This window comes from Mastacembelus armatus, chromosome 16 (assembly GCF_900324485.2).
Source record: "Mastacembelus armatus chromosome 16, fMasArm1.2, whole genome shotgun sequence".
NCBI classification, from domain to species: domain Eukaryota; kingdom Metazoa; phylum Chordata; class Actinopteri; order Synbranchiformes; family Mastacembelidae; genus Mastacembelus; species Mastacembelus armatus.
The window spans coordinates 2,753,536-2,779,665 of record NC_046648.1 but is presented as its reverse complement, the minus strand read 5'-3'; the positions used below and the strand labels follow the sequence as shown (position 1 = coordinate 2,779,665).

General features: G+C 39.1%; 1 protein-coding gene across 2 annotated transcripts in view; it reads left to right on the top strand.

The window, feature by feature from the left end:
- LOC113122213 (tumor necrosis factor receptor superfamily member 11B) overlaps positions 1-26,130 on the top strand; it is a 69,645-nt gene that overhangs the window by 39,018 nt on the left and 4,497 nt on the right. Inside the window, exons 1-3 of one of the 2 annotated variants that reach the window (XM_026293361.2) lie at positions 13,206-13,343; positions 20,996-21,223; positions 21,914-22,058. In XM_026293361.2, the coding sequence (XP_026149146.1) occupies positions 13,296-13,343; positions 20,996-21,223; positions 21,914-22,058 (421 nt within the window). In that variant the 5' untranslated portion in view covers positions 13,206-13,295. Of the gene's footprint in view, positions 1-13,205; positions 13,344-20,995; positions 21,224-21,913; positions 22,059-26,130 lie in introns of those variants that run through there. The other variant, XM_026293362.2, reaches the window with a different exon arrangement.

Below are 26,130 nucleotides of genomic sequence, written 5' to 3'. Positions count from 1 at the left end.
TCAAACTGCTCTTGGACTCCATTAAATGAAGTGTCTACGACCTACTGGACAGTATGTTGAGAATGGATGGAGTCAAACTGGTCATGTTCAGTAAGAACTGAGAGGCCAATGCAGGGAAATACCAAATGACTGTAATCCAAGGCCTTTAAGATGATCCAGACCTAGACAGAAAAGAACAGCTGTTTGACTGGCATGTTTATACAAATCAGAGAAAATGTCTTTTGCAGTAGACTGCCTTCTTCAAGACGCCCGACAGCTCAGAGTTAAATTTCATGTTATTCAAAAATCCTAGTGCCAGTCACAGCCAATGCATGGTGGAATTATTTGGAGCAATAGAAACAGATGATATATTAATTTGCTCTTTTAGGGCAGTTGAAATTTAAACATGAAAGTGTCTTCAGTGTATGGAGGCATTCACAACCAAGGTCACAGAGAAACTTACAGGAAAAGAGATGAGCCAAGCATACACACCCTTTGAACACATGTGATGTAATTCAAAACATAAAAATCTGGTTATCCTGAAATGTCAGCAGCCTAAATGTTTGACAGTGAAACCTTTAAGTTTATAGATGCACTCCACAATTTCGCTTGTCAAAGAACCTAAGATGCAAATTTTGACTCACTATGGAGCAGTGCTCAGTTGGCACATGGTTTTGATTCTTTGTTGTTTTTTTTTGGTTGTTTTCTTTGACAAAAATATGGTTTTAATTATTATAATTATTATTGGTCACATTCTAGACGTATCATTATGTCAGTAATGTTTCGGTCAACAAAAATTGAAGACGGCGTAGTTTTACTAAATGAAGTTTGTTCTCATGTTGTACTTCCTAAGAAAAGTAAAATCTGCAGTAATCTTTTCATCCAGCACCTCTGTGGTATTAGTTCTGCCTAATGTTTTCTCGACTGACGTTTAAAAATGATCACGCTTTTAATGCACATTTTGACTTGCTGTAGGGAAAACACAGGTGTTACCAATACAAATGATGATGCTGCTATATTCAAGTGTTTTGGTAAGACACTGAAGTCTCAGTAATCCAGCATGAACAAGAACCCTGAAACTGTACGTAGCCTGATGTGTTCAAAGTTAAATAAGTGGCACATTATGAAATCACCCTTTTTTTCCTTTTTTTTTTTTTAATTCCAGCAGTTTTGATTTCAAAATGTTTTTCCAATGTTTTTTTTTTTTTTTTTTAAATTTCACAATGCTTTTGTCCCTAGTGCCCTGTTTATTTTGAGCAGAATGTCTTTGTCAATCAAGGGCACAGGGTGGAAAAGAAGCATAATGAAATATTTCATCATAATTAGCAAATTCTGCCACCTCTATAATGTAATGAAAAAATAATGAGCTGAACTGCAAAGGTGTGTTGCATTATTTTAGAACTTACTTATTGTGTCTATTTATTCAAATAATTAGTTATTTCAGAATGTTCTATTTATTTATTTAGTTTTAAAAACCTTGGGGCTCCGTAAAACTGAACTAGCTACGTTGAATTCTGTCTCAGTAAATGTATTCCTTACACTTGTGTGCTTTCCAGATGTTTCAAAATATCTACTGTGCAGAGTTTCCATAGACTTGTATATATGGAAATATTAGCACACTGACATTAAGTCAAATGACGAAAGTACTGACAGAACGAATCGACAAGACGGAAAACAAGCGGGATAGTGGCCCTTGAGGAACATGGGCTTGAACACCTGTGTTTTATAGTCTCAACCTTTAGCTGCTATCTGTCCTTCACTGTGTATTCTTGACCGTCACATTTCTCCATGTTTTGTCCTGTGAGGAAAAGCGCTGCTCCTGTCTAATATCGCCTTGAAATAAAAAGGCACCTCATTATTTCAGATGTACAGACAAAACTAGTCTAAAGTGAAACAACATACAATTCAAAACCTAATGGAACACATTACGTCAGCTACATAGACATGTGAATGTGACCCAGAGTCTGTCATAATTGTGTGACACATTAAAATGTAGATATACTGCCCTGTTTTGTTTTCCACTGTTTTCCACTATGCTTTATGAAGACAGTGGTTCTTGCATTGGTCTCACTTCTTGACTTTGGATATGAAATCATATTTTCAGTATAATGTGGTAGAAATGGTCAACCTGCTTTTGTTTGCTTTATTCTTAAAGATTAGTGTGAGTCACTTCTTTGTTCCTCTGATCCACATGAAAACAGGTGGAGTCCACATCTGAAGACCATTACACTGGTTAGCAACAGCATTCAAAACAATTAAAACAGACAAAGAGCCAACAGTCCAGATACGATGTGTGTATCCTCTCTTGTTGTTTTGCACATGAATACAGAGTGAGGCGACTACCCCTGTCAGGCACCTGTTCTGGGGATCAGATCGTCCCACGTCTTTCCGCTGGCGTACGAGGTAATTTGCCCATGCAGGTTTTGTATATTTGCATGCCTGCCTGCCCTGCACACATGCTCACAGGTCCCCCTCTTATTTTCAACAAAACAATATGGTATTCCCTCTTTCTCTTCATGTGGTTGTGATGCAGCCCGAGAGCTCTTGCAGCCCGAGAGTTTAGCCACAGTGTGACCGTCAGCAGACCACTGCTGTGGTCAGAGAGGGAGACCTTGTGTTTTCAACAAAACCTGCATAGGACAAAACTTAAAAAAAAATGCTCCTCCTTACAACCTCTGTTTAACAAATGCAGTATGGTGTGGTGAAAGTCTAAAGGAAGGAATTCATTTATATTTATATATTCCCTGTCTTTGCCAATCTCTATTTCCTTATTTGTCATCGTTGAGTTGAGAATTCCATATCAGATAAACGTCCTGTATTTATTTTCCTCCTCCAGTTTCTTTGCCGTCTCCCTTCTCTTTCCTCTCCCACTCATTTTTGTGGCATTTTTCCATCAGTGCACCTATCAATTTCTCTCTCCTGAAGGATTCAACGGTTTCCTCTGTGCCATTTCCAGTCAGTCGGACAAATATAGTTTTCAATGTCCTTTTACTGGCAATGAACCCATCAGTGGATTTAGCTCACACTCCTTGCTGGATGGTAATTTAATGTAAAAAATTGAAAGCATGTGTCTGTGCATTTCACTGCAATCTAGTAAGCTTATTATCACCATAAAATTAGCCTGAGCGTAGTCACGTCTCGTTAGAAAAGCAAACAAGCATAACTGGTTGTATATGTGGGAGAGAACTTGACTGGAAGTCCTGTGCCAGCCCCTACGGCTTCTACTGTAAATGTAAATATATAAATATATAAATATATATATATATATATATATATATATATATATATATATATATATATATATATATATATAATATTATATATATATATATATAAACCACATGATTTAAATTTTTTTTTTTTTTTTAGCAGCCTGGGTTTTATTTGCCTAGAGGTTTTCGCAATGGTTTATTCACCAAGATAATGGCTGAGATTTGGGGAAGGTGACGGCATCGCTAGAACAATCTAACGACGCCAGCAGCACAAGCAGTCAGACACTCAAACTGGCTGTAAACAACCACCCAGTGTTGCTTACAGTGGAGAGAAAACAAAGTCAGTTTATTACTCTAAGTGCCTATTACAAATGCCCATTAGGTTTTACAGAGCAATCTCCTGGCTCTAATTGGTTCTGTTACCCTTACCGTACTAGTCTCATGGCACAGGTCTTACTGGAGAAATGACTTGTTGGTCTTTCTATGTTAACAATTTAAAAAGGTATAAGACTAATTCATTATTGCAAATTGCTGTGTTTCTAGATGTTCATGAATACAATGAATTATGTCCAATACTGTGAAAATAAGAAAAATATGGCCTCTCTAAAATTAACTGCATATGAAAGAATGCTGCTGCCAGTTGTTTTGTTTTCTCTTATTCTTAATATCTGAATAATAATGTGGATATTTGGATAATCTGGATTTCTCCGGTCACTATATAGACTGACTTTTCCTATATCTAACATCTGTATTATTAACAGTAGAAAAGTGCAGCGTGTATTGTATCCCATGCATTTGGAATAACACAGGACTTGAGTGAGTCAGGTGATTTGGAAAGGTCAAGAGGATTACTTAAAGGTCATTACATTTTCCAGACGTTTTCTTTTTACTAGGTTTATGACTTGTTTAAAAGAAACTGCATTTGCTAAGGTTGGTATTCCTGTTGCAATATCTGACACCTGATCTTTCCATCAAATGTTTCATGTTGTTACCTGAGAAAAGTCTGACTATGGTGTCAAGTGACTTCCAAGCATTTTGAATAGCATCTGCAGTGGAAGTTTCTTACATTTATGCTTTTAATCTTAGTAGAGTAAAATCAACACATTTTTTCCAAACACATTGTTTTTGGTGCCTTTCTTGTGGCTTCTGGCAGAAAAGAACCAAATATGCCAACATAAAATTTAAGTATAATTACGGTCTAACTATCTCCAACCCACTTCATAAACATAGTGATTATAGGAATATTAAGCCTGAGATTGCTTTGAAGTGAATTCACATGCTGTAAAGTTTAATCTTTATGTCAAAGAATACACGAAAATGGAGTTCCTTCACTCAGTGATACAGACCTGTATGTCAAATTTTTAAACGTGACAAAGTGTACAGCGAAAATTTCGGGCAAAGGACAAAACATCTGCAACAATAGCTTGTTCCTAACCCACACACAGTTTTACCTCCACACATCAATTTCTGTAGGAACTGCTGTTATCGCCCCTTACCCACTGGCTGCATGCACAGCACATACTGTACGCCCACCCACACACTCTGGGACACACACTTGCATGCAGACAGGCAGGCAGTCCATTCCTTTGAACAGAGCTAAGTCCTCGGTGCTGGGAAAGCCTTTTGGCCTGCATGCCAGTAGCATCCTGGTGAGAGAGCAGGAAAACATGCTGCTGTTTCAGAGGCTGCTGGCCTGTTTGTCATCTTTTCCAAGGTAACTAAAGACTGCAGGAGATTAGCCCAGTGGAAAATACTCACAGGCATAATGATGGAAAAAGACACACAAAAAAAGTACAACTCTAGTGAAAACCACATTGTCAAATCTTATGTCATTTTTGAATATGCGTACTTCACATTAAACAGATCATATTGGAATGACAGTAGGAATGAAACAGAGCTAAACAGCAAAAGGAAAAACATAGAAACTCAGGTATTTTTAAATCTGTACTGTAGATTTGCCAGTTAAAAAAAAAAACAAAAAAAGGGACACAAATTTGGACTTTTGGGAAATTAAATGCACCAAAGCTTTGGAATAGCTTGTCAGAAGATTTTGGCTAGCTGATTGTGAATCCGCTTTTAAAAACCTGCTTTTGTTGTATAAAAAATATTAATGTAACATTTATATCTTGTATATTTTGTGTCATCATTTGGTCAAAGTTTTTCCAGTAATTTAGTTTACGACCTACACAATTAGTGGTTCCTATGACCCTGAGCTGTATTGCATGTGTGTTTGGTGCTAAAATGTTCAACAGTTCATCTGCTAAAAATCAGTGTAGTATAGTGATGTTAGCATTTTGTTCAAAGTACCATTAAACAGACTTGTTTTATGGATTCTTACACCAAACTTACATACAGTGGGTACGGAAAGTATTCAGACCCCTTTAAATTTTTCACTCGTTGTGTCATTGCAGCCATTTGCCAAAATCAAAAAAGTTCATTTTATTTCTCATTAATGTACACTCAGCACCCCATCTTGACAGAAAAGAACAGAAATGTAGAAATTTTTGCTAATTTATTAAAAAAGAAAAACTGAAATATCACATGGTCATAAGTATTCAGACCCTGTGCTCAGTATTGAGTAGAAGCACCCTTTTGAGCTAGTACAGCCATGAGTCTTCTTGGGAATGATGCAACAAGTTTTTCACACCTGGATTTGGGGATCCTCTGCCATTCTTCCTTGCAGATCCTCTCCAGTTCTGTCAGGTTGGATGGTGAACGTTGGTGGACAGCCATTTTCAGGTCTCTCCAGAGATGCTCAATTGGGTTTAGGTCAGGGCTCTGGCTGGGCCAGTCAAGAACGGTCACAGAGTTGTTCCGAAGCCACTCCTTTGTTATTTTAGCTGTGTGCTTAGGGTCATTGTCCTGTTGAAAGGTGAACCTTCGGCCCAGTCTGAGGTCCTGAGCACTCTGGAAGAGGTTTTCTTCCAGGATATCTCTGTACTTGGCCGCATTCATCTTTCCTTCAATTGCAACCAGTCGTCCTGTCCCTGCAGCTGAAAAACACCCCCACAACATGATGCTCCCACCACCATGTTTCACTGTAGGGATTGTATTGGGCAGGTGATGAGCAGTGCCTGGTTTTCTCCACACATACCGCTTAGAATTAACGCCAAAAAGTTCAATCTTGGTCTCATCAGACCAGAGAATCTTATTTCTCATAGTCTGGGAGTCCTTCATGTGTTTTTTGGCAAACTCTATGCAGGCTTTCATGTGTCTTGCACTGAGGAGATGCTTCCGTCGGGCCAGTCTGCCATAAAGCCCCGACTGGTGGAGGGCTGCAGTGATAGTTGACTTTGTGGAACTTTCTCCCATCTCCCTACTGCATCTCTGGAGCTCAGCCACAGTGATCTTTGGGTTCTTCTTTACCTCTCTCACCAAGACTCTTCTCCCACGATTGCTCAGTTTGGCTGGACGGCCAGGTCTAGGAAGAGTTCTGGTCGTCCCAAACTTTTTCCATTTGAGGATTATGGAGGCCACTGTGCTCTTAGGAACCTTGAGTGCTGCAGAAATTATTTTGTAACCTTGGCCAGATCTGTGCCTTGCCACAGTTCTGTCTCTGAGCTCCTTGGGCAGTTCCTTCGACCTCATGATTCTCATTTGCTCTGACATGCACTGTGAGCTGTAAGGTCTTATATAGACAGGTGTGTGCCTTTCCTAATCAAGTCCAATCAGTTTAATTAAACATAGCTGGACTCTAATGAAGGAGCAAACCATCTCAAGGAGGATCAGAAGAAATGGACAGCATGTGAGTTAAATATGAGTGTCACTGCAAAGGGTCTGAATACTTATGACCATGTGATATTTCAGTTTTTCTTTTTTAATAAATTTGCAAAAATTTCTACATTTCTGTTTTTTTCTGTCAAGATGGGGTGCTGAGTGTACATTAATGAGAAATAAAATGAACTTTTTTGATTTTGGCAGATGGCTGCAATGACACAAAGAGTGAAAAATTTAAAGGGGTCTGAATACTTTCCGTACCCACTGTACATACTTACATACTTTGTTTAATGTTTTATGTTTCAATGCCTGTCGCTTTCACTTATTCAGCATCTTTTAACCCTTGTTACAAAATGCACTGTATGGTTTTGTCACCCACTGCCTGTTTAGTAATGATGTTCTGTTTATTATAGCAAAAAGGGCTCCAGACATCCCAGCATTTTCCTGCCCTAGAGATTTTCTGGTTTGGCCATGTGCATTATTAAATATTTCTTAATGAAATGTGAATATTCCAAAAGTATGTGTGAGATTAAAGGCTTGCAGCCAAAATCTACTTCCTCTTTCTTTATAGTAGGTGTGTTATTTATACTCTGGTTATTTTGTGGAGGTGAGACAGGGGTGAGGCCTTGTAGTGTACAGTGCAACTACAGTCGCTGCACAGTAAGGCCGTCTTTATTTTGGGTCTGCGCCACTGTAGATTGTGGCTGGTGAGTAAGAACCTCTTTGCCACGTGCTCATTTTGGACAGTAAACATTAGGCACAAATGCACACATTCAGCGCTCCTCACATGAAACAATTTAGACAAACATACAAGCAGGCTGCTGGCTCTCTGTTGACTTAACCTGTCACTTTTCCTCTGCTGGCAGCAAAATAATTAAAACCCTGAAATATGTTTCTGTAATTCAGTCATGACTTTATTTATGATTTAACATACAGTTTGTGGCAATTTACCAGGAAATAGCTGTCTTTATAATAATCTGTTCAATCTTAATAATTAAACTGTTGCGCTGTCTCACTCCTTCCTGAAATTTGTAATGCAGCAGTGCACCTGACTTTACAGACCTTCTAAATATCATTGTTTTTCAGTCAAATCTAAAGTCCTATTGGTGCATAGTCCATGATCTAGTTCACAGCAGTTTATAATGGCCAGAAGTCAATATCACATTTCCCATTTAAAACAAAGCATGTGTTGTTCCACCATCATCATCTTCAATCTCCTTCAGCTGTGCAATCTCGTTCTCCATTCGTATCAGTAGTCTTGACCCTCAAACAGACTACTGGCACTCTAAATGTCTAATATATTGGGCTGCCAGACAGTCCTCATTAGCTTGTCAGGAGAGTAAATGTAAAATATGTCATATTTGGTACATTACTTCAGTAACAGTACCCAATGCCAGGGAATTTCAAGGTCAGTGGGAAAGAGGAGAAACACTAAACTGAAGTCTGTTCATTTGAATGTACGGTACACATGTAGCATTTAGTGGGAAGCCACTGCCAAAGAGTAGGCGTGTTTTAAACAAGAAAATAAAACATAATATTTTTTTGCCCTGTATCATGTGGGAGTTTTCCTGGTAGCAGTTATGTCACACAGTGATGCAAAATTACCCTATAGAAACGGTCTCTACAATTGGTCATGAAAACATGTGCATTGTCCTAAAGTTGTAATTTGCAAATCAGGTGATGATCATCCCATGCCAAGGCCTTTACCTGCTGTAAATAGGTCACAGTATATCTCTGATATACCTGAGTTCTATGTGGAATGTATAATTATTGTGTTAATCATAATGTGGCAGTCAATACATAAATCCTGCTTGTGATTGTTACACGGCAAAGAAATGATGGGGCCAACTTCCTGTTAAACTGCAAGGCTAACAGTATACAGCCCTGCAGGTGACTCCGTGTGAGGCTGCTGCAGTTTTAAGGTAAATGCTAACAGACAATAACAGCACTACCATGCTAATGCTTAGCAGATATCAAGTTTACCAACTTAGGTTAATGTGCATTAGTTTTGAAGTATTGAGTCATTGTATTGAAAAAAAGGCAAGTTTTTGCTTCAATATGGTGCTGGACGAAAGGTTAAGGGCTCACCAATGTTAGTAGGTTACAATTTCTGGGAATAATTAATGTCTGTACCAGTTTACACAAGTCAATTTGCAATATATTTCAGAGCATAAGGGAAAACTTTAATCCAATGTTGGTAACGAGGTCTGTCTGGTAGAAAATTTTATTTTTAGTCCATCCAGTAATTGGGATAGTTCAATCTTGACATTTAGTGAAGGTGTTATCAAAATCTGAATGTTCTCAACCTTTTACCCTTATTGGGTTAAAGTGATCTCGAAAGTGTGCCGAAAACTTCTCCATCAGACAGGCATGCAAACATCTCCTGAGAATGAGCCTTGCTGCATGCGTCACTCTCAACACCACGCAGTTCATAAGCTCAAAAGAGTTTCCCCTAAATCATTTTCAGAAACCTCACCAGGGAAAACAAGGTGACCACATCAGCTGCCGTGGAAGTCCAGGGATCCCTCTGCTGTTATTTCTTCTCTCAAGGTCACAAATGACTCACTGCTTTGATTGGCAAGACTTCCATTGCTGGGCACAAGGTCTGCTAGAGCCCTCATCCTTCTTTTCATGCCTGTTTCACTATTTGTTTCTTCTGCTGCTTCCCCTTCGTTTTCTTCACGTTGTCCCTGTTTGTTACAGACAGAACTTCATTGCATGCATCTCTAGGAATCTTTGCCCCACATTGATCGTTTCAGTATTCTTCTGAGGTTTTTTTCATCTGTTAGTAAAGTACATGAAGTGCATAAAGACATGTCTACTTTGATTTTCATCTAAGGGGCCCGGGCAGTGAAAAATACCCTGAAACAAGAACTTTGAGGTGGACCGCAGGAAGGCGGAGAGGAGAATATGAGAAGGTCAAGAACCTTAACAAGGCAACATGCTTCTTCTCTGTCTGTACAACAACACAGTTTAAAGTGGTGTGGCCTGGCTTTTCTGAAAGCCCTGTGCACTAAGGTCACCTGACCCCACTGACTTACAGTGGAACTAAACTGAGCTTAACAAAAGCCAACACATCAGAAGATACCTAAACATTACTCTTTTATACTTGCCACAAAAATATGATCCAAGCCAACTTACCAATTAAACAGTCCAAATTCAAATTGGCCCAACAGGCACTTCAAAAAAATTAATCATTTGATTCTGCTTAACTGTTACTGGGAAATTATTTCATCATGTAGTCTGTGTGATTATATGTGGAAGTACAGAGATAAATCAGGTATTAATTCACTGCAGAGATTTGAAACGGTGAGGAAGTGTCAGGGCATAATGTCCGCAGTGTACATCTAATTGAGGATAGGCCTAAAATATAGTTTTGTTGTTAGTCAACCTAAAATGTAAAATTGACTTCAAATTGTTAGTGTGGAGATGCAAATTGTTTTCACACAAAAATAGTGTTTTATATTTTGCTTAATGTAACTCAAAGGGGGCAAAAATAGGAAAGACACCCCCTATTCTTAAACTCTTAATGTAAGAAGGACAAGCTGCAAACAGTAGAGTGCAAGCAAACACTGTACAACACTTTAATAAAACAATGCAAATGGAGCATGATATCTTCTCAAAAAATACAAATTCCATTGTTTTCATTGGCCTGTCATGTGGACCTTTTGACTCTCTTGTCTATGAATGAAAACAGGCCTTTGTTGTAGAAGTTAAAGAAGTTATCTCTGTTTTTGTTACCTTTCACTGTGCAAGGTCACTATCATGACAATCAGTTCCCTTTTTCATCCATTCGTTTATGAGATCTGTTATGGAAATGAGTTGGACTGGGATGGATACTGTATGTTAATCCACAAACGTATCCACAAGAGGTAATACAGTGCATGCACAGTCTTGGCTATCACTCAACCAAACAACCTTATACACATGTACTCAGAAGTCATGGATCTGAACAAAAGCTGGCTATAATATTTGCTTATAGTATGCAAACAAAGCACTACAAAGATATGTCATTATCATTGCAGCAGAATGTAAATGAGGATTTATTTATCACATGGATATGTTTGTCTTTGGAGTCACTCTACTATGACTAGTCCAAATCCAGCAACGCTCTGTTGTGTTTAGACCAAAAGGACAAAACTTAAATACATTTTGACAGGATGCTCAAAATAAAACAGAAATTGTTGACGGGCCAAAACCAGCCAACAAGTCAGAAAGTTGACTTGTTCACTTTGATTTAAATGCTATCCTGTGCGTAGTGAAAGGTCATACAGAAGCAGCGTTTGGTTCACCTCATGACGCCCACGTTTCCCCTGCTTGTATGCTACAAACCTGACCACCGACTACCGACCACCGTCAGCAAGGATTGTCTTGTGTATTTCTTAATATATGTGTAGCATTTTGTTTTTACGTGACTGTGTAAGGGGGTAGATGTCTAGCTTCTGTCCCACTATTACTGTGGTATGCCTTGACCTCGCTGCAGAAAAGTGTGTCTTTTTGTGTGTGTGTATTCTTCCATGCTTGTGTATTCGTGTAGTGATTCGTCAGTCATCTTGTGGTGAGCTGTGACCTCACCAGTAAGGCTTCCCTCGCATGTCTCCCAGACTCGTAGGTGGGGTGAGATTGTATTTTCTCTGATTACATTGAGATCGTGTTCTACGTCAGTGGGTTCTGATATTTTGTCATGCCTATGGGCTGGACAGTGAAAAGCAAATTTGTTTTTAGGGCCTTTGACATCAGAGGTCTTGTATCGACATCATATAGTCACATCACAGTGTGGGAGAGCCACTCTGGGCTATGTGAGTTGTTCAGCAGCCATTATTTATTTTGACTTCTATGTGGGTGCTGTCATTTTGACAGAAACACTGATGATGTTATTTAAAGCTACTGTCCTGTATATTGCTTATGTCTCAATGTTCTTGAGACGCTTAATTAGAAGACTGGAGAGAGAGAGATTCAAAATGTCAGGGATTTCCTTATACATATTACACATAGTCACGTTTACTTCTTGAGTCCAGGGCAAAACGCAGCAGTAGCAGCCTAACAGCATAAGAAAGAGGCTTTTGAATCCTGGAATGACAGGATCCTGTTAATGTTGGTTCGGGAAAAGTGAGCACCTCCCAGGTGAAAATGACTGTAACTGTGTGTTGGTGTGATCAGGATGTTCCTGCAGAAAATAACAAGGTTGTCAGTAAATGTCACTGAATAAATAAACATTCAATTTAAATAGCTGGGGAAATCAATTTATGGCTATGTTAAAATAAAACACATAATAAAAATTATGGTGAAATAATGTAAAAACCCTCTGGAGTCTATAGACCAGATAGCTGGACGAAAAATGGACTTATGGAAAGTGCTCAAATATGTTGTCTACACAGCTTTAGCTCTAGACCTGAGCTTCTATAAAAATCTCTCTACTTTGTGGGCACCATACAAAAGCTGGGATGGCTCACGGCTTTAGGAAAAACAATATTTTGGTCTCAAGGCTCAGGTTCCTAATTCAGCTCTTCTCTGCACATGTACAGTGTTGTCCATCTGCACTGAAGCAGCATTCCCCGGTTCCCTCAGTGGATTTTCAAATAAGCATGACCCATCTTACCAAATGGCCCAAATAAACAGCTGTCAATCACTGTATTTATATGCAGTCTAAGCAGGAGTCAAAACATTTACCCTGGAAAATGTTTCTTTCTTCACACATATTAAAGCTATTTCTCTGACCTTAACACATGGGATATGACACTGATCGTTAAACACATTACAGAATTTCTATTATGGAGATTGGAGTTTTACTTTCATCGACGTATTATTCTACCAAAGTATTTAAACAGTCAGGAAAATGTCAAGCAAATAAATTGTTAGGTTTCTTTCCTCTTTAAGGAGAACTCAGATTTCCACAAAAAAAAAAAAAACCAAAGCAACAAAAACCTTTTGCTGTGATTTCACTTACTTGAGATTTGTCCTCCCTCACTGTGGGGCCATATAGTTGCATAACCTATTAGCCTAACATGTGCCATATTTATTGGGGATTTCTTAGGGAGTATTTATATATCTTAAAAAGTTGAGTCTGTCTGCTTGAATTCATGAATGAGTCCACATCATCTGCTAATCACTGGTTGCAGCTTTCCAGTCCCCGCTTCGTTTCTTCTGATGTCGCCTCCACCATTCACTACTTTGCGTAATCGCAACGCATCTCGTGAGGATACAAGAATTTATTTTTAGGATCGAGGGCAGAGAGGGAAACACAGAGAAGGCTGTGCACGGCGCGGTGGGTGGGCACATGCTCCCTCTCTCTCTCCCCCCCTCGCTCTCCCTCTCCCTCTGCACTATAAAAGTACAGATGTGTGATGGAGACCCCATCGCAACGCAGTTCACTTTTACGCAGTGGACATGAGCGCACGGATAGCGAAATCCAACCCGGCCATGAAACTGTTAGTGGTGAGTAAGCAGAGTTTCTGACGCGCTTCTCCTTGACAGCCTCATCTTATCAGCTGGCGCGCAGGGGTCCCTCTGGCTGGAGGAATAACCTTTGGGTTATTTCTTTCGGCGGGACTACCGCAAAACGAGGAAATTTATCGATGCGCTACCCGCGTTTTCAGATACATGCGATTCATTTGAGTACAGGGGTCTCTCTTCTTAGTCCAGACTGGATCACAACAAAAACAACACAGAAGTAGCTCAGGTTTCGCTCGTTGTGTTTCCTCTATAGAGCATGGGTCTGTGCAGGTACCAGGGGCCAGTAGCCAGCCTGAGCACTACAGTCCCGGTGTCCTCTGAAGGGCAGCTCGGTATTTGAGAGTTGAGGTTTTGGTGGCCGCTGATATCCAGGTCGGTCTTTACTGCATCACTGGGTTTGAGGATATTGAGGATAGAAATAAGCCGTAAGAAGTTTAGAGGTGTCGCACAGTGCCTTGTGAGCTTCAGTATGATCGTTTTACCTGTGGACCATGACAGCGACACGTGTGACGCATTTCAAAGTGTATATGGTCAAATAACAACAGTGTGTTAGTTTACAGCATTTGTCTTGTGTGTGTACATTATATTTTCATTAGGTAAAGAGCTTTGTGACTCACTGGGATAGATTTGCCTTGTTAAATATCAGGGGAACTACACCTAGACTCAGCCCACTTTGTCAAGGCTGTCATGAATAATTATCATGTATAGGGCCACAAAATAATATAATGCCATATTATATAACAGACTTGCAACGTGAACTTGAACAGAAAACGTTCCCTTTATGTTGCGGCTGTTTCAGAACAGACTAAGTAGCAGATGTTTAATGTTTGGTTCCACTTCTGTAGGTTTATTCTGTAGGTTTAATTAATTTCTCATTAATGAATAATTGAATGGAAGGTTAAATAAACTGCAGTCTCTGGGCACAAAAAGCACTTTGTTTATACTGGTTGTTTGCCTTTGATGATGAATGGATCTTTCCCCACCTTTTTTGTTCAGTGTTTTTGTTCTGCTCATTATCACCAAAATGGACCAGCATACAAAATATATGACTTCAATCAATGAATGAAAGTTTACGTTGGGTCATGTTTTATTGCTTTTAGCATAGTGTGTTTTAAATGAAAGAAACTTAACACACTCAAATAGAGTCACATAGTGTGCAGGCCAGCAGATGGTGTGTGCTGTGCTCAACGTTTGACGTGCACTAATTTGTTCTACAAAAGCGTCTTAGGGAAGTTTTAAACATACGGCTTCAGGCTGAGATCAGTTATTTCCATTGGTGTATTTTGCATGCTGTGCTGTGTTGGGACCTTTGCAAGCTTTGCATATGTTCAGATACAGATGTGTATCAGGGCAGAGACAGAAAATATATAAATATCTGCAAAACACTAGACCCACTATTGATCCTCATGTGTTGCGTGTGTGTGTGTGTGTGTGTGTGTGTGTGTGTGTGTGTGTGTGTGTGTGTGTGTGTGTGTGTGTGTGTGTGTGTGTTCGTTCCCGTGCGTGTTCCCGTGCGTGTGCCAGACAGGGAGAGAGTTAAGTCATTATTTTTGTAACATGCTGCATCAAGCCAGTACATACAAATGACTGTATGTGCATGTGGACTTTAGGGTCACATTAATGAGATTTCATCCTTGCAGAGTATTTGATTAGTCTCAGCGGAGTCTGCACACTACAATTTACCTAAAATAACCAAATAGCAAAAGTTCTGACGTAGTGTTCTTGTCTTTATCAGTCATTCAGTTAGTCAGCCAGTCGTTTGGATAGTACTTCTGCCAGACAAATAACTATTTAGCCAACTGAGTCAGTTGTTCAACCATTCAGTCAAGCTCGACTAATTGTCAAAATCAAGCCAATAAGTCAGTCTGCACCACTTTGATCCTCCATACGTTTCTGCCTGTTCATCCACTTGATGAAGGCCCAGATACTTTGTAAATAATTTTTTGTTAAAGAAAAATTATGAGATTTTTTTACATGGAAAACATTGTTTTGATTTAGAAGTCCAGCAGTAAAATGCGCATCCTACATTCACGCGCTCCTAACACGTGTGATTGACTTCTGTCTCCTGAAAACACACACTTTTTGTTTGGGTCCATGCCCAAGATGATGTCTGTGGAACAACTATCCAAACTTGAGTAAATGTTGTATGTCTTGTTACTTTTGTGATGACGTTTCACATGATTTTTGCCTGAGAAGTGAGTTTCTGGGGAGCTTATGTTCTCTCCGTTTCTACTTGTTTTGCTAAGCAATCAAACTCTTGGTCTGCCTTTCATTCATGCATCTTACTGTATAATATAGCCTCTAATCCCTACATGGGCTCTTTTTGAATAGCATCTATTATTATCTATTATCTAGGGTGTCTTTATCTTTACACCTCCTCTCTTTCCCTCCCTGCTATGGCCGTTGGCGTTAGCCACCAACTTCCCTAAACCGAGCAGCAGGTTCACACGCAGACAGGAGAGACAAGGCCACTTGGCCAAACAGACTCACAGATTTCTTTTTTTTTTTTTTTTTTTTTTTTTTTTTTTTTTTTTTTAGACAAACACTGGATAAAGGGTGAGGAAGTAAATGTGAGATGGGGAGGGAGACATACAATGGGCGTGTAAAAATGCAGGATCGCCATGTTTTAAATAAATAAACAAGTACCAACGTTACTCAGAAAGCGATTACCTCTGAAAGTTGCTTCCACACATCGAACTTCCCGTTTTTCCTTCAACAGTAGTACTGGTAGCAGAAGTGTGCTTTGGGAGTGTATGTGTGCAGCACAGTTGTGATGATTCAGTGTGTGTGTAGGGCTGAGTGAGTGAGAGACACAAAGAGCAAAAAGACTATAGGCAAAAGAAATGTCATGGTCACACTCAGATTTTCATCTTTGTTTTATCTGGGTCATATTAAAAACAGCATGAGCCAACAACAGTCAGAACATGTAATTCACTAGTTCTCATATATATTTAAATGTACGAGGTCTACAAATACAACAATAAATTCATACACATAATTGGTTTCAGTCCGAGTTATTATGCTGTTCACAGAGGTATAGTAGTACTTTAAATGAAACTTTCTAAGAGGTTTAAAAACAGACCTCTCTGATCAGGAGTCTCAATGAAATACTGGGTTTTTGTAAGGGAGTATAAGAAAACAGGTTGGAAACTGCTGGTTTTATTTTTTGCAACGTATTGTATTTTATAAGCTTATATAATGTTAATTATTTCAAATCCTAATCTGTAAAGCGACTAGTCAAATAAATGTATTGGAGTGGAAACTGAACTGTAAGGGAATAGAAGTATAAAGCAGCATACAGTAGTTAGACAATCCTTGTCACTAGTGGCTGTAGTTATGTGACACTGGATGAGTTTTATCTATTTGTTTCAAAATAGGCATTGGTCTGACACCCTGGACTAAGTGAACAGGATGCTTTTAACCATCAACATTTAGAGGTGCAGTTTTTCAAATTATTGATTAATCTCAATTAAGTTTTATGAAATGTCAGAAAATAGTAAAAATAAAATTCCATTTAGTTTATCCCAAACCCCAAATTGACACAATCAAAACCAGCAAATGCCACATTTGAGAAGATGCAACCAATGAAATTTTGTCATTCTCGCTTAAAAGACATAATGAGTCAGTTAAAAATTAGATGAGTAATTTCTAAACCTCTGTGTTGAGGTAAGATGTCTTGAGGCATGGCAGCATGTCCTGCAGTCTCCCACATGAACTAACACGGACACGTACAAACACTTCCAAGAGCTGGAATCCCCCCTCAGACCACCTGCGCTCTACAGTTAACTGAAGCCATGTGCCTGTTGGATAAGCTGATGCCGTGTGGGTTGGTCCTTGTGTGACATGGCTCTTCTCCTCATGCCATGCATTCAAAACTACCCTCAGACTGACACCACATTCTTTTTTGCATTTGAATGTGTTCCTAAGTCGAAACAACCCTAAGCATTAACCCTGGTAGTTGGATCCTAGTTAAATACGTCTGGATAATTTAGCAGATTATTTATTATATTTATTCATTTATTAATGAGTTGATAAGTTTTTACCCAAACAAGACTATTGCTGCATATCTCTAGCTGGTGCAAGCTCCTTTGGAAAGCATATGTAATCATTTAAAGGCTGTTTCCGTCAGATAGGCTTGTGCTGCTACATCCCATCTGTTATGTAGTTCTCTAATGCAGGTGATCCTTTCACACTAAGCATTCTAGCATCAATACACGTCACTGTGGATGTTATTCTGACAACAGATATGTCCTGGAAGATACCCAAACCCTGTCTAGCCTATGCACTAGCATTATTTACTAGAATTACATCATTAAATTAGCAATAATAAATGTGAGGGTAGTTAAAGTGTCTAAAATATCTACCTGATATGCACACACTGTTGGAGCACAGCAGAAAAGAGACGAGAATAACATCTCAGCTCAGTTAACATCTGACTGGATTTGCTACCGTGTCTCTCTTGGGTTTTCTGCTTGTCTTGTTCTGCTCTGAGTATCACCACACTTACAGACTGCTGTACACTTGTGCTTTTGTTTGTGTTATTCATGAGGATAACATCTGTTAATACCACATGTCTTCTGTTCCAGAATTGGTAACGATCACTTCTGGTCCACAAAAATTGGAGTGTTTTCTCTCAGCTTGGTTCAAATAGGATTTACGGGCAGAGATTATATAAACAAAGATGAAGTCAATATAACCAGTACAAATACGTAGTGTTTTTATTTTATCCGTTATTTATCCAGGAGAAGGCCAATTAGTGAGCATGTTTTTTCCAACAAGCAGCTTTACACAGCAGCCTTGCTAAAAGCTGTCCTCACAGATGTTGCATGTGGAAGATAGAAAATTATCTTCAAACCTTCATCCAACCTTTTCACTCAGTTGGCTGAGAATTGCTGTGATGGTTCTGAATGTATAATTATAGCTGTCAATTCCCCCTGGCTGCTGTGTAATTTGGGTCTCCAGCGGTTGTCCATGATGTCATCAGATTACAGATAATACGTGACAAGGAGGGTGAAAAGTTCAATATCTCTTTTAGTTGCTGACGAATGGACTCACACACATGCCACAGGACATCTTCACAAGAAGTTAAATCTTAACAAGTTTGTCTTTTCTCCACTAGCAGAAAGCCACTGTACTGGCTTGTCTGGAGAAATGTGGTTCTGCAGGACGTGTGACATGACCAGATAAAAGAATGTTCTACTTAAGACATTTAATATTGTCTGTTCAACATCCTTGTCTAGGCATAAAGCATGGAGGCCAGACTACAGTGGTATATGCTTTAGTGTGAGCTCAGTTTTTATTTGATTTTATTACTTTGCTACTTTATTAATTTGCTTAATTAATGGAGTAGAAGCACATTAAATTGGGAAAGATAATAGAATGAGCAGCAAAGCTTGTGCACTGGACACACTGTATAATGCATACTGTGTGAGGGTGTGTTAAATCAGTGTGTCGTTATGTGACATAGTCTTAGGATGCTTTCTCTTGTTAAATTACATCGCTCTTTTTCTTGCTCGCTTGGCTGCATAAAGAACAGTTGGGATCCAGCCAAACTACTGTGCTGTATTAAAGATTTGAAAACAACATGGACCCGACCACTTCCACGTGTACTCAGACATTGGCTCTGATGCTAGACGGTCTACTTCTGCCAGTAAACTCATTCTGTTCACTAAAGTTGAGGCGACAAGTGTAACCATACCCACATTTGCAATAACCCAGGTGACCTTCTGTCCGCCCCTCAATACACTCCACCCATATGATGTTTCTAAATTGATTGGCTGTAGTCTTTCGGCTTAATGGTGTCTACACACACTTCTTAATTTCAAAAGCTAGACTGTGATTATGGGTTTGATTCTCACTGGGGCCACCCATGCTACAAACAAACACATGCAGTCATGGTACTTTCAGCAAGTTACTGTGTATGAATGCCTTCCATCAAATGTTGTGTTCAGAGGTCGATAGGTTTTGCTGGAAAAACCGCTGCCCTCCCCAGGCCGTTTGAAGCTTTGGTTTCTATTATGATGTGTAAAACCATTTCATCTATTTTACTTTTCAATGCCCTCATTGCAAAAAGAAACAGAACTAGAAGAACATTAAAGAGATGTACACATTTTTTCATTCTATGTAGTGCATCATTACATGGTGAACAATGTTTAAAATGAGAATATATTTGTATTTTAACAAGTTATTCATAAAAAACACGTACAGTTTGATAAAAAATATGGCCAAATATGTCTCGAATGAAATATGCACAACCTCACATATTCAAAGATTTTGCTTTTGTTTCACCCAATCACACACATACTGTAGTAGATAGGGTTTTGTGGTTGAAAGTTATGCACTGTAAAGTAAATAGGATACGCACAAATACAAGCAGAAGAAAGATCAATGGTGCGCAGCGGGTAAACTGCAGGACAGAGCGACTGAGTGTTTTGTATTCTGGTGGTGAATAGGGAAAGCCCAGCAAACTCTACCAGTTCTCTTTTTAAACAGCAGCCAGGAGAAGAGACCGCAGAGCACACAGTCCAACACTGAGGGAGATGTTAATTGGATATGAACGCCACCAAATACACATGCACATACATTCGATGAAACACTTATTCCTGCCTGCATGCAGAACGGCACAAATGTTTTGTAGTTGTTTCTTGTCTACATTCATTCAGTTTTTGATGCACACAAAAACATGGTGGAAAGCAGAAAACCAGACAGAATCATACATACACACACACACACACACGCACGCAACGCAAAGATGGCCTATTGTTAGTTTGTTAAAGTGGTGAGGATGTATCCTGCCCAACGGGAAAGTCCACAGAGCCAATGGCTGACAGCGTTTGGGATGGAAGTAGTCTGTTGTGTGACATCTGGTCTGCAAGTGGCTGCAACCAGCTGCAAACATGGTCACCAACTGATAACTTACACTTCATGTCTGGTCAAAGCTTTTCAGTTCTTGCACAGGCGATGATACATGGGCTTGTTTTTGAGGCAATAGCTTCATACATGTCCAACTCAGAGGCGTGCTGGCAGACACACACTTTTTAGAGGGGAGAAGATATATGGGTGTGGTGTGCTCTTGCTCCACTGCGTTATTAAGGAGCCGTAGATCACCCCTGAATCCTGCAGTACTACAATACTAACTACAGTGTGACCTATGTTACAGAGGTGACATTAGCAGGGGATGTCAAAAGTACAATAAAATAAATGTGGACCCCTAATTAAGACTAAAATAATGAGGATAAAATGATTCTCACCACATTTACCAATACAATCAGCATGATTTTAGACAATATAGGAAGAAACTGTCTCCTGCAAACATACAAAGATTTAAAATATGCCATTGTTGTTGTTTAAAAGGTTGGCCCTGTGCAATAATATATGACATTTTTCCTCCCTGAACAGTACTTTATAAACCTAGAGGAAATCACTTTAGGGCTGCATGTCCACTCTGAGCTTTAACTTTACAGCTCTGACCTTTTTTTCAACTCTTACTTACTGGAAGCTTTGGCTTGGCAAGTACTCCTAAATATAAAAATACTTCAATCTTTAGCCAAAGAGGAGTTGTGCAGGAGATGGGATTCATTAGACAATGTCACCACTGTTGACTAAAAACTAACCCTAGTTTCCTTCTCTTACAGCTCTTCACAGCTTCTCTTTCCTGGGCCTTCCAGCAGCAGGTTGTACCACCAAAGTACCAGTACCGCGACCCTGTGACAGCTGACCTCCTACTGTGTGACCAGTGCCCTCCTGGCACAGCCATGAAACGACACTGCACCGCTGACACGCCCACAGAGTGCCACCCCTGTCCTGAGAGGCATTTTGCTGAGAACTGGCACTGGGAGGATACTTGCCAATACTGCACATCGGTATGTATGAGGGCAAAAGACATCGTTATTAAATGTACTTCCATTTGGGTTACCTTCTTAATTGACCCCGACGCTGCTTTTGGCAGACGTTTCTCTTTGTGCATTGTGACTGGCTGTGCTTTTCATGAGAAATATCAGTTTTTCTATTTGCAGTAAGATGAATCTCTTTTGTACGTCGACCAAATATATCTTGGTTCTGCTAAAGTTCAATATCCATTTAATGTTTTTATCCGACGGCTCGTCTCTTGTGCTAGTCATTTGTGTTTTTCCTGATGTCTTTTCCATAAGTGCATGCTCATATTGTTTGTTTACATTTTGGCACAGCACCTGTCATTTTTGAAACCAGTGTTTCCACTTCAGTTGTTGTTACTAAAAATGAAAGCCTGAATCTTCTTGCTGTGGTAGAATGATCTTCCTTCAGATGTTTTCCTCCTTGTCACTCTGGAGAATTTACATGTATGTAATATAAAGACTGTCTCTGTCTATTGTTATGTGGTCCCTAAGTTGTTTTCATATTGTTTGATTATGTCCCTAATATAATTTAAGAAACTATATGTTGAAGAAAACCTCATTCTATACGTACATATGAACTATCCCCTGGTATATGTTATGTTTACTGTGGGACACGTGCAGCAGCAGCCTTCACCCTTCCAGTGTATGACAATGCTTTTCTGTGCTTGTTGTGTTTAGGTGTGTAAGGAGAGACAGCTAGTGAAGCAGCAGTGTAACAGCACTCATGACCAGCTGTGTGAGTGTGCTCCAGGTTTCCACCTAGAGGTGGAGTTCTGCATCACACACAGTACCTGTCCATCTGGCTATGGAGTGTCAGCTTTAGGTAAGACTCAGATTAACATTAAGATTCTTTTATCAGATAAAGTATCTTGTGCCAGCAGACTGCTTTTGTTTTACATGTGATAACACACTCATTTATTTTGTTAGTTTTCTATTTAGGATATATGTCAGATTTAAATCTGAAACACTGGTGAATAGCAGGAGGTTCTCATGCTACAGAAATGTAGTAATTCAGTCATCATACAGCCTGGAAGGAAGCGCTGGTTATCTCTTAAATGAGAAAAGTGTGGTGTGTTTATGGGGATGTGGATATGTGTGTGTGAGTGTTTGTTACTGTGTATACACCTGTATGATCTGCGTGACTCTGCTATTGTCTCAAAATCAATTAAATTCCAAATATATTACTAGTATACTAGTAGTGGCTTGTCAAGAAGGTACAGACAAACATTTTCACATTAAGTTGCTCTGTCCTTCCATCATGTCTCTTCCATCTTCCCCTCGTTCTGTAAGGTATATCTGTTCTAGATGCAGACAAATCTTTTTTCAGAAACACCTTTTTAAACAGACTCTAGCATTTTCTCAGAAAGGTTCTTTATTTGGCTGTTTACTTCTGTCACACGCAGAAACTAACACAAGCATGGTGTGGTATTTAAAAGAAATATAAAATAACCAATACTGTAATTCTTAATTCTTTCTGGTGAAGTGTTGTGTGCATGCACATGACAAACAGAGGCCCAGAGAGATGCATGAATGTTAGACAGACATGTATGAATTTCTCTGTTGCATTTCCACACCTGGCTTTTGCTGCTGTGGGGCAGTGTTGCTTTAAACATCTGATTGTGACATTCATTTGGTTTGCTACTAGACGAGTACATTAAAGGTACAGTACACCCAGTATACCCAGTCCAATTATAGCTATAGGTAGTCTGCTGACAGATATTTCTCTCTTTTGTGATTTCCAATTAGGTGAACAAGTGCTGCAACATTACTGACAAAAGCATGTCTTATTAACAAATTAAAGTACAGTAGATGATTAAGTGAGGGATGACTTGGTTGTCAATAAGTTTTGGCCCATAAAGGTTTAATAAACAAAGGGGTCAATGATTAATGCTGATGTCTAAAGGATGAATTGAAATGGAGAACCTTAACCTTTAGGTTTGGGGAAATTCAAAGCCATCCTCACATTGCCATGGAAAACCAAGTAGATATTTTCCATGAACTCCATTACTTGTAGTAAGTAATCATAATTGTATTTATGAGAATTTTAGTTCATCTTCAAATACATATTAATAATGTGGGTGACATTCACATTTCTTATCTGACATGAATGTTCTGCCCAGTGTCGTATTATAATAAACCATAAAATGCATGTTCTAAATTATTGTGTCCAGTCATCTCTAGCTGTTCAACAATTTACCACTCGTTCCGCTTCAGACAGCAATGTAATTACTTTACAGCATGACTAAAGATGAAACCAATAAACTAGCATGACCTTTCCCCTGCATTCCTAACACCATGGTTCCTCTGTTTCTTAAATCCCTACTTGAATATACGTTTTACCATGAAGAATGTTTTTGTTAAAATTGCAATTTAATCATTGTGAGAGTTAAGATTAGTAGCTGTCAGTCATGTTGTGATCTGAGCTGTAGTCACAAGTATAGGCTCACACAACATGGTAAACATGATAATCCACCAACTTTATTAACACACTCATCGAACATACACAGTGCTGATGGAAAAAGTAAGTGAACCCTTGGATTTGATAACTTGCTGAACCAGCTTTGGTAGCAGTTGCCTCAAACAAGCACTTCTCACCTGCACAATGTTCAAGAGGAATCCTGGATTATTCTTACTTACAAAGCTGCTTTAGTTTTGCCGTATTCCTGCAGACATCTGGTGGGTCTGGCTCTCTCTGAGGTCACACCACGATGCCTTGGACAGATTCACTCAAAAATAGATAATAAATAATAAATAGATTTTCTTTTTGCTTATTTTGACCTTTGGGCTCGTTGTCCCACTGCGTCATCCGGCTTCTTCTGAGCTTCAGATGGCGAACAGCCATTGCAACGTGATCCTGTAAGATAAATGAATGAACTTGGAGAGATCTTTCTTTTTTTTTTCCTCAATGAATGTAGCAAAACATCACAAAATCATGAAGCTCTCTGTACTGTACTTCAATGAAATATATATATATATATTTTTTGCCTTATTGAGATTCTGAATTGCATCATCTAGGTTTCCCAAGTAGGGGAGTAGCCACAGCACAGACTTGTCTCCATTTATAGTTTGTCTTACAGTGAAGTTATGATTCCTAAACTCTTTGAAATACCTAGTAACCCTTTCCAGCTTTATGCAAATCATCACTTCTTGAATGTAATTCCAATATTTGAGTGTTTTTTTTTTTCTACATGTAGAACAGCTCTATACTACAACCTGATCTGGTTTTATTGATTTATTGGATTTTGCTAACTCCTGACTGCGGTTCATTTTTGTTGATGCCATAAATCAAGAGGTTCACACACCTTTTCCAACCTGCACCGTGAATGTTGTATCTGTGTAGGCATCATTTACTTTTTCTTAACAGCACCAAATGCAGTACTGGATGTTACTGAAATTCCAGATCCAACCGAGCATATCATTTTCGCAAAAAACATCTGACCTGATGTTTCTTGCAGATTCTCTCCTTAGTGCGTCACTAGTGTCTGTGGGTAACATAAAGAGAGCCCGGTGGTGAATTTCACCATTCCAGTGAACAGATTCTTATATTTCAAGTGGAACCACAGCATAAAGTGGCACTACACTTCTCATGACTTCATCTGAGACCTGAGACGAGAGGGCATAGATGAAACAACATTTTCCAGAGATCCTGGTTATTATCTGACCCATGTAGCACTGACATGGTTCAAAGATGAGACAACAATTTCCAGAAGTTCTGCTAACAAAGATCTACAATCTGACTTGAAAGCCTGGAGACATGAGACAGCAGTTCATGGGATTCCCCTCCTTGAGGCTGACGGACTTATTATGTAATGCCTTGAGTTGTGGTTTAGACCTTTCAACCACAGGATGTTAGAAAGCCCATTGTTCACTCTCCCAGCAACACATGCGTTCTATGACCCTTTTCCCTTTATCTCCTGATTTTTAGTGTCATTTCTTTATGAATGGAGGGATTTAAAGCATTTTTGTCTGGTCTATCTGTGTTTTTGGAAAACTCACCATTACCTACGAAAATGAAAGAAAATTAAAATGCAATGTTAAAATCCAAAAAAAGCAGGAAAATGGTAAAAAATGTATGAAATATATTTTCGGTTCAAAGCCTGCTTTGCAAGGGAACTCAAGGCATAAAAAGTTGCAGACAGAACTATACACCTCAGCTAAGGCTAAAATCAGATAATAAATACTAAAATGGAGAGACTAATCTTTAATTCCCAATGCATTTCAGTTCTTCTGCATGTTTGTTAAATGCATCTAGAGCTAATGTAGTTAGTTATCTTCCTTATAAGGTACAAAGTAGAGCTACGGTAGCACCCGTGCTTTTAGTGACATTTGCAGCTGTTCCTAGTGAAGCACTAACATGCTGATGCTGAAAATGTTAAAGCCAGTGTATAATAATGTTACAGATCAGCTGACAGATTCTCATTCGGTAACATTAGCTCATTGCTGCACATCAGATAGTGGTTTCACACTTTAATGCCTAATTGCTGCTGTTTTCAAGAAAGAACATTCTGTACCACGACATCCGGAAACTAAAGGTTAAATCTAATATATGCACAGCTTGTCCTCCTACATACTTTCACTTCTACGCTTTAGAGACAAAAATAAAATGAGGATGTGGTCACAAACTTGTTCCACAACATTGGTTGTCATGTGTATTTGTAGGTCATTTGTCAGAAGGTGATTTACTGTAATGATATCATGGTAACAGCATGGTACAATGTATTATACTATCACTGTAAATAGTTAAAAAATATTGTAGGAAGTGATATTTTACTAGGTTCAGTACATGGGTACCTTGTCTAGTGACGACCAAATAATCACACAAACAGTTAGACCAGTTGGTATACCGCTTAGTCCAGTTCAGGGTCGAGGTGGGCTGGACTCAATCCCAGCTGACA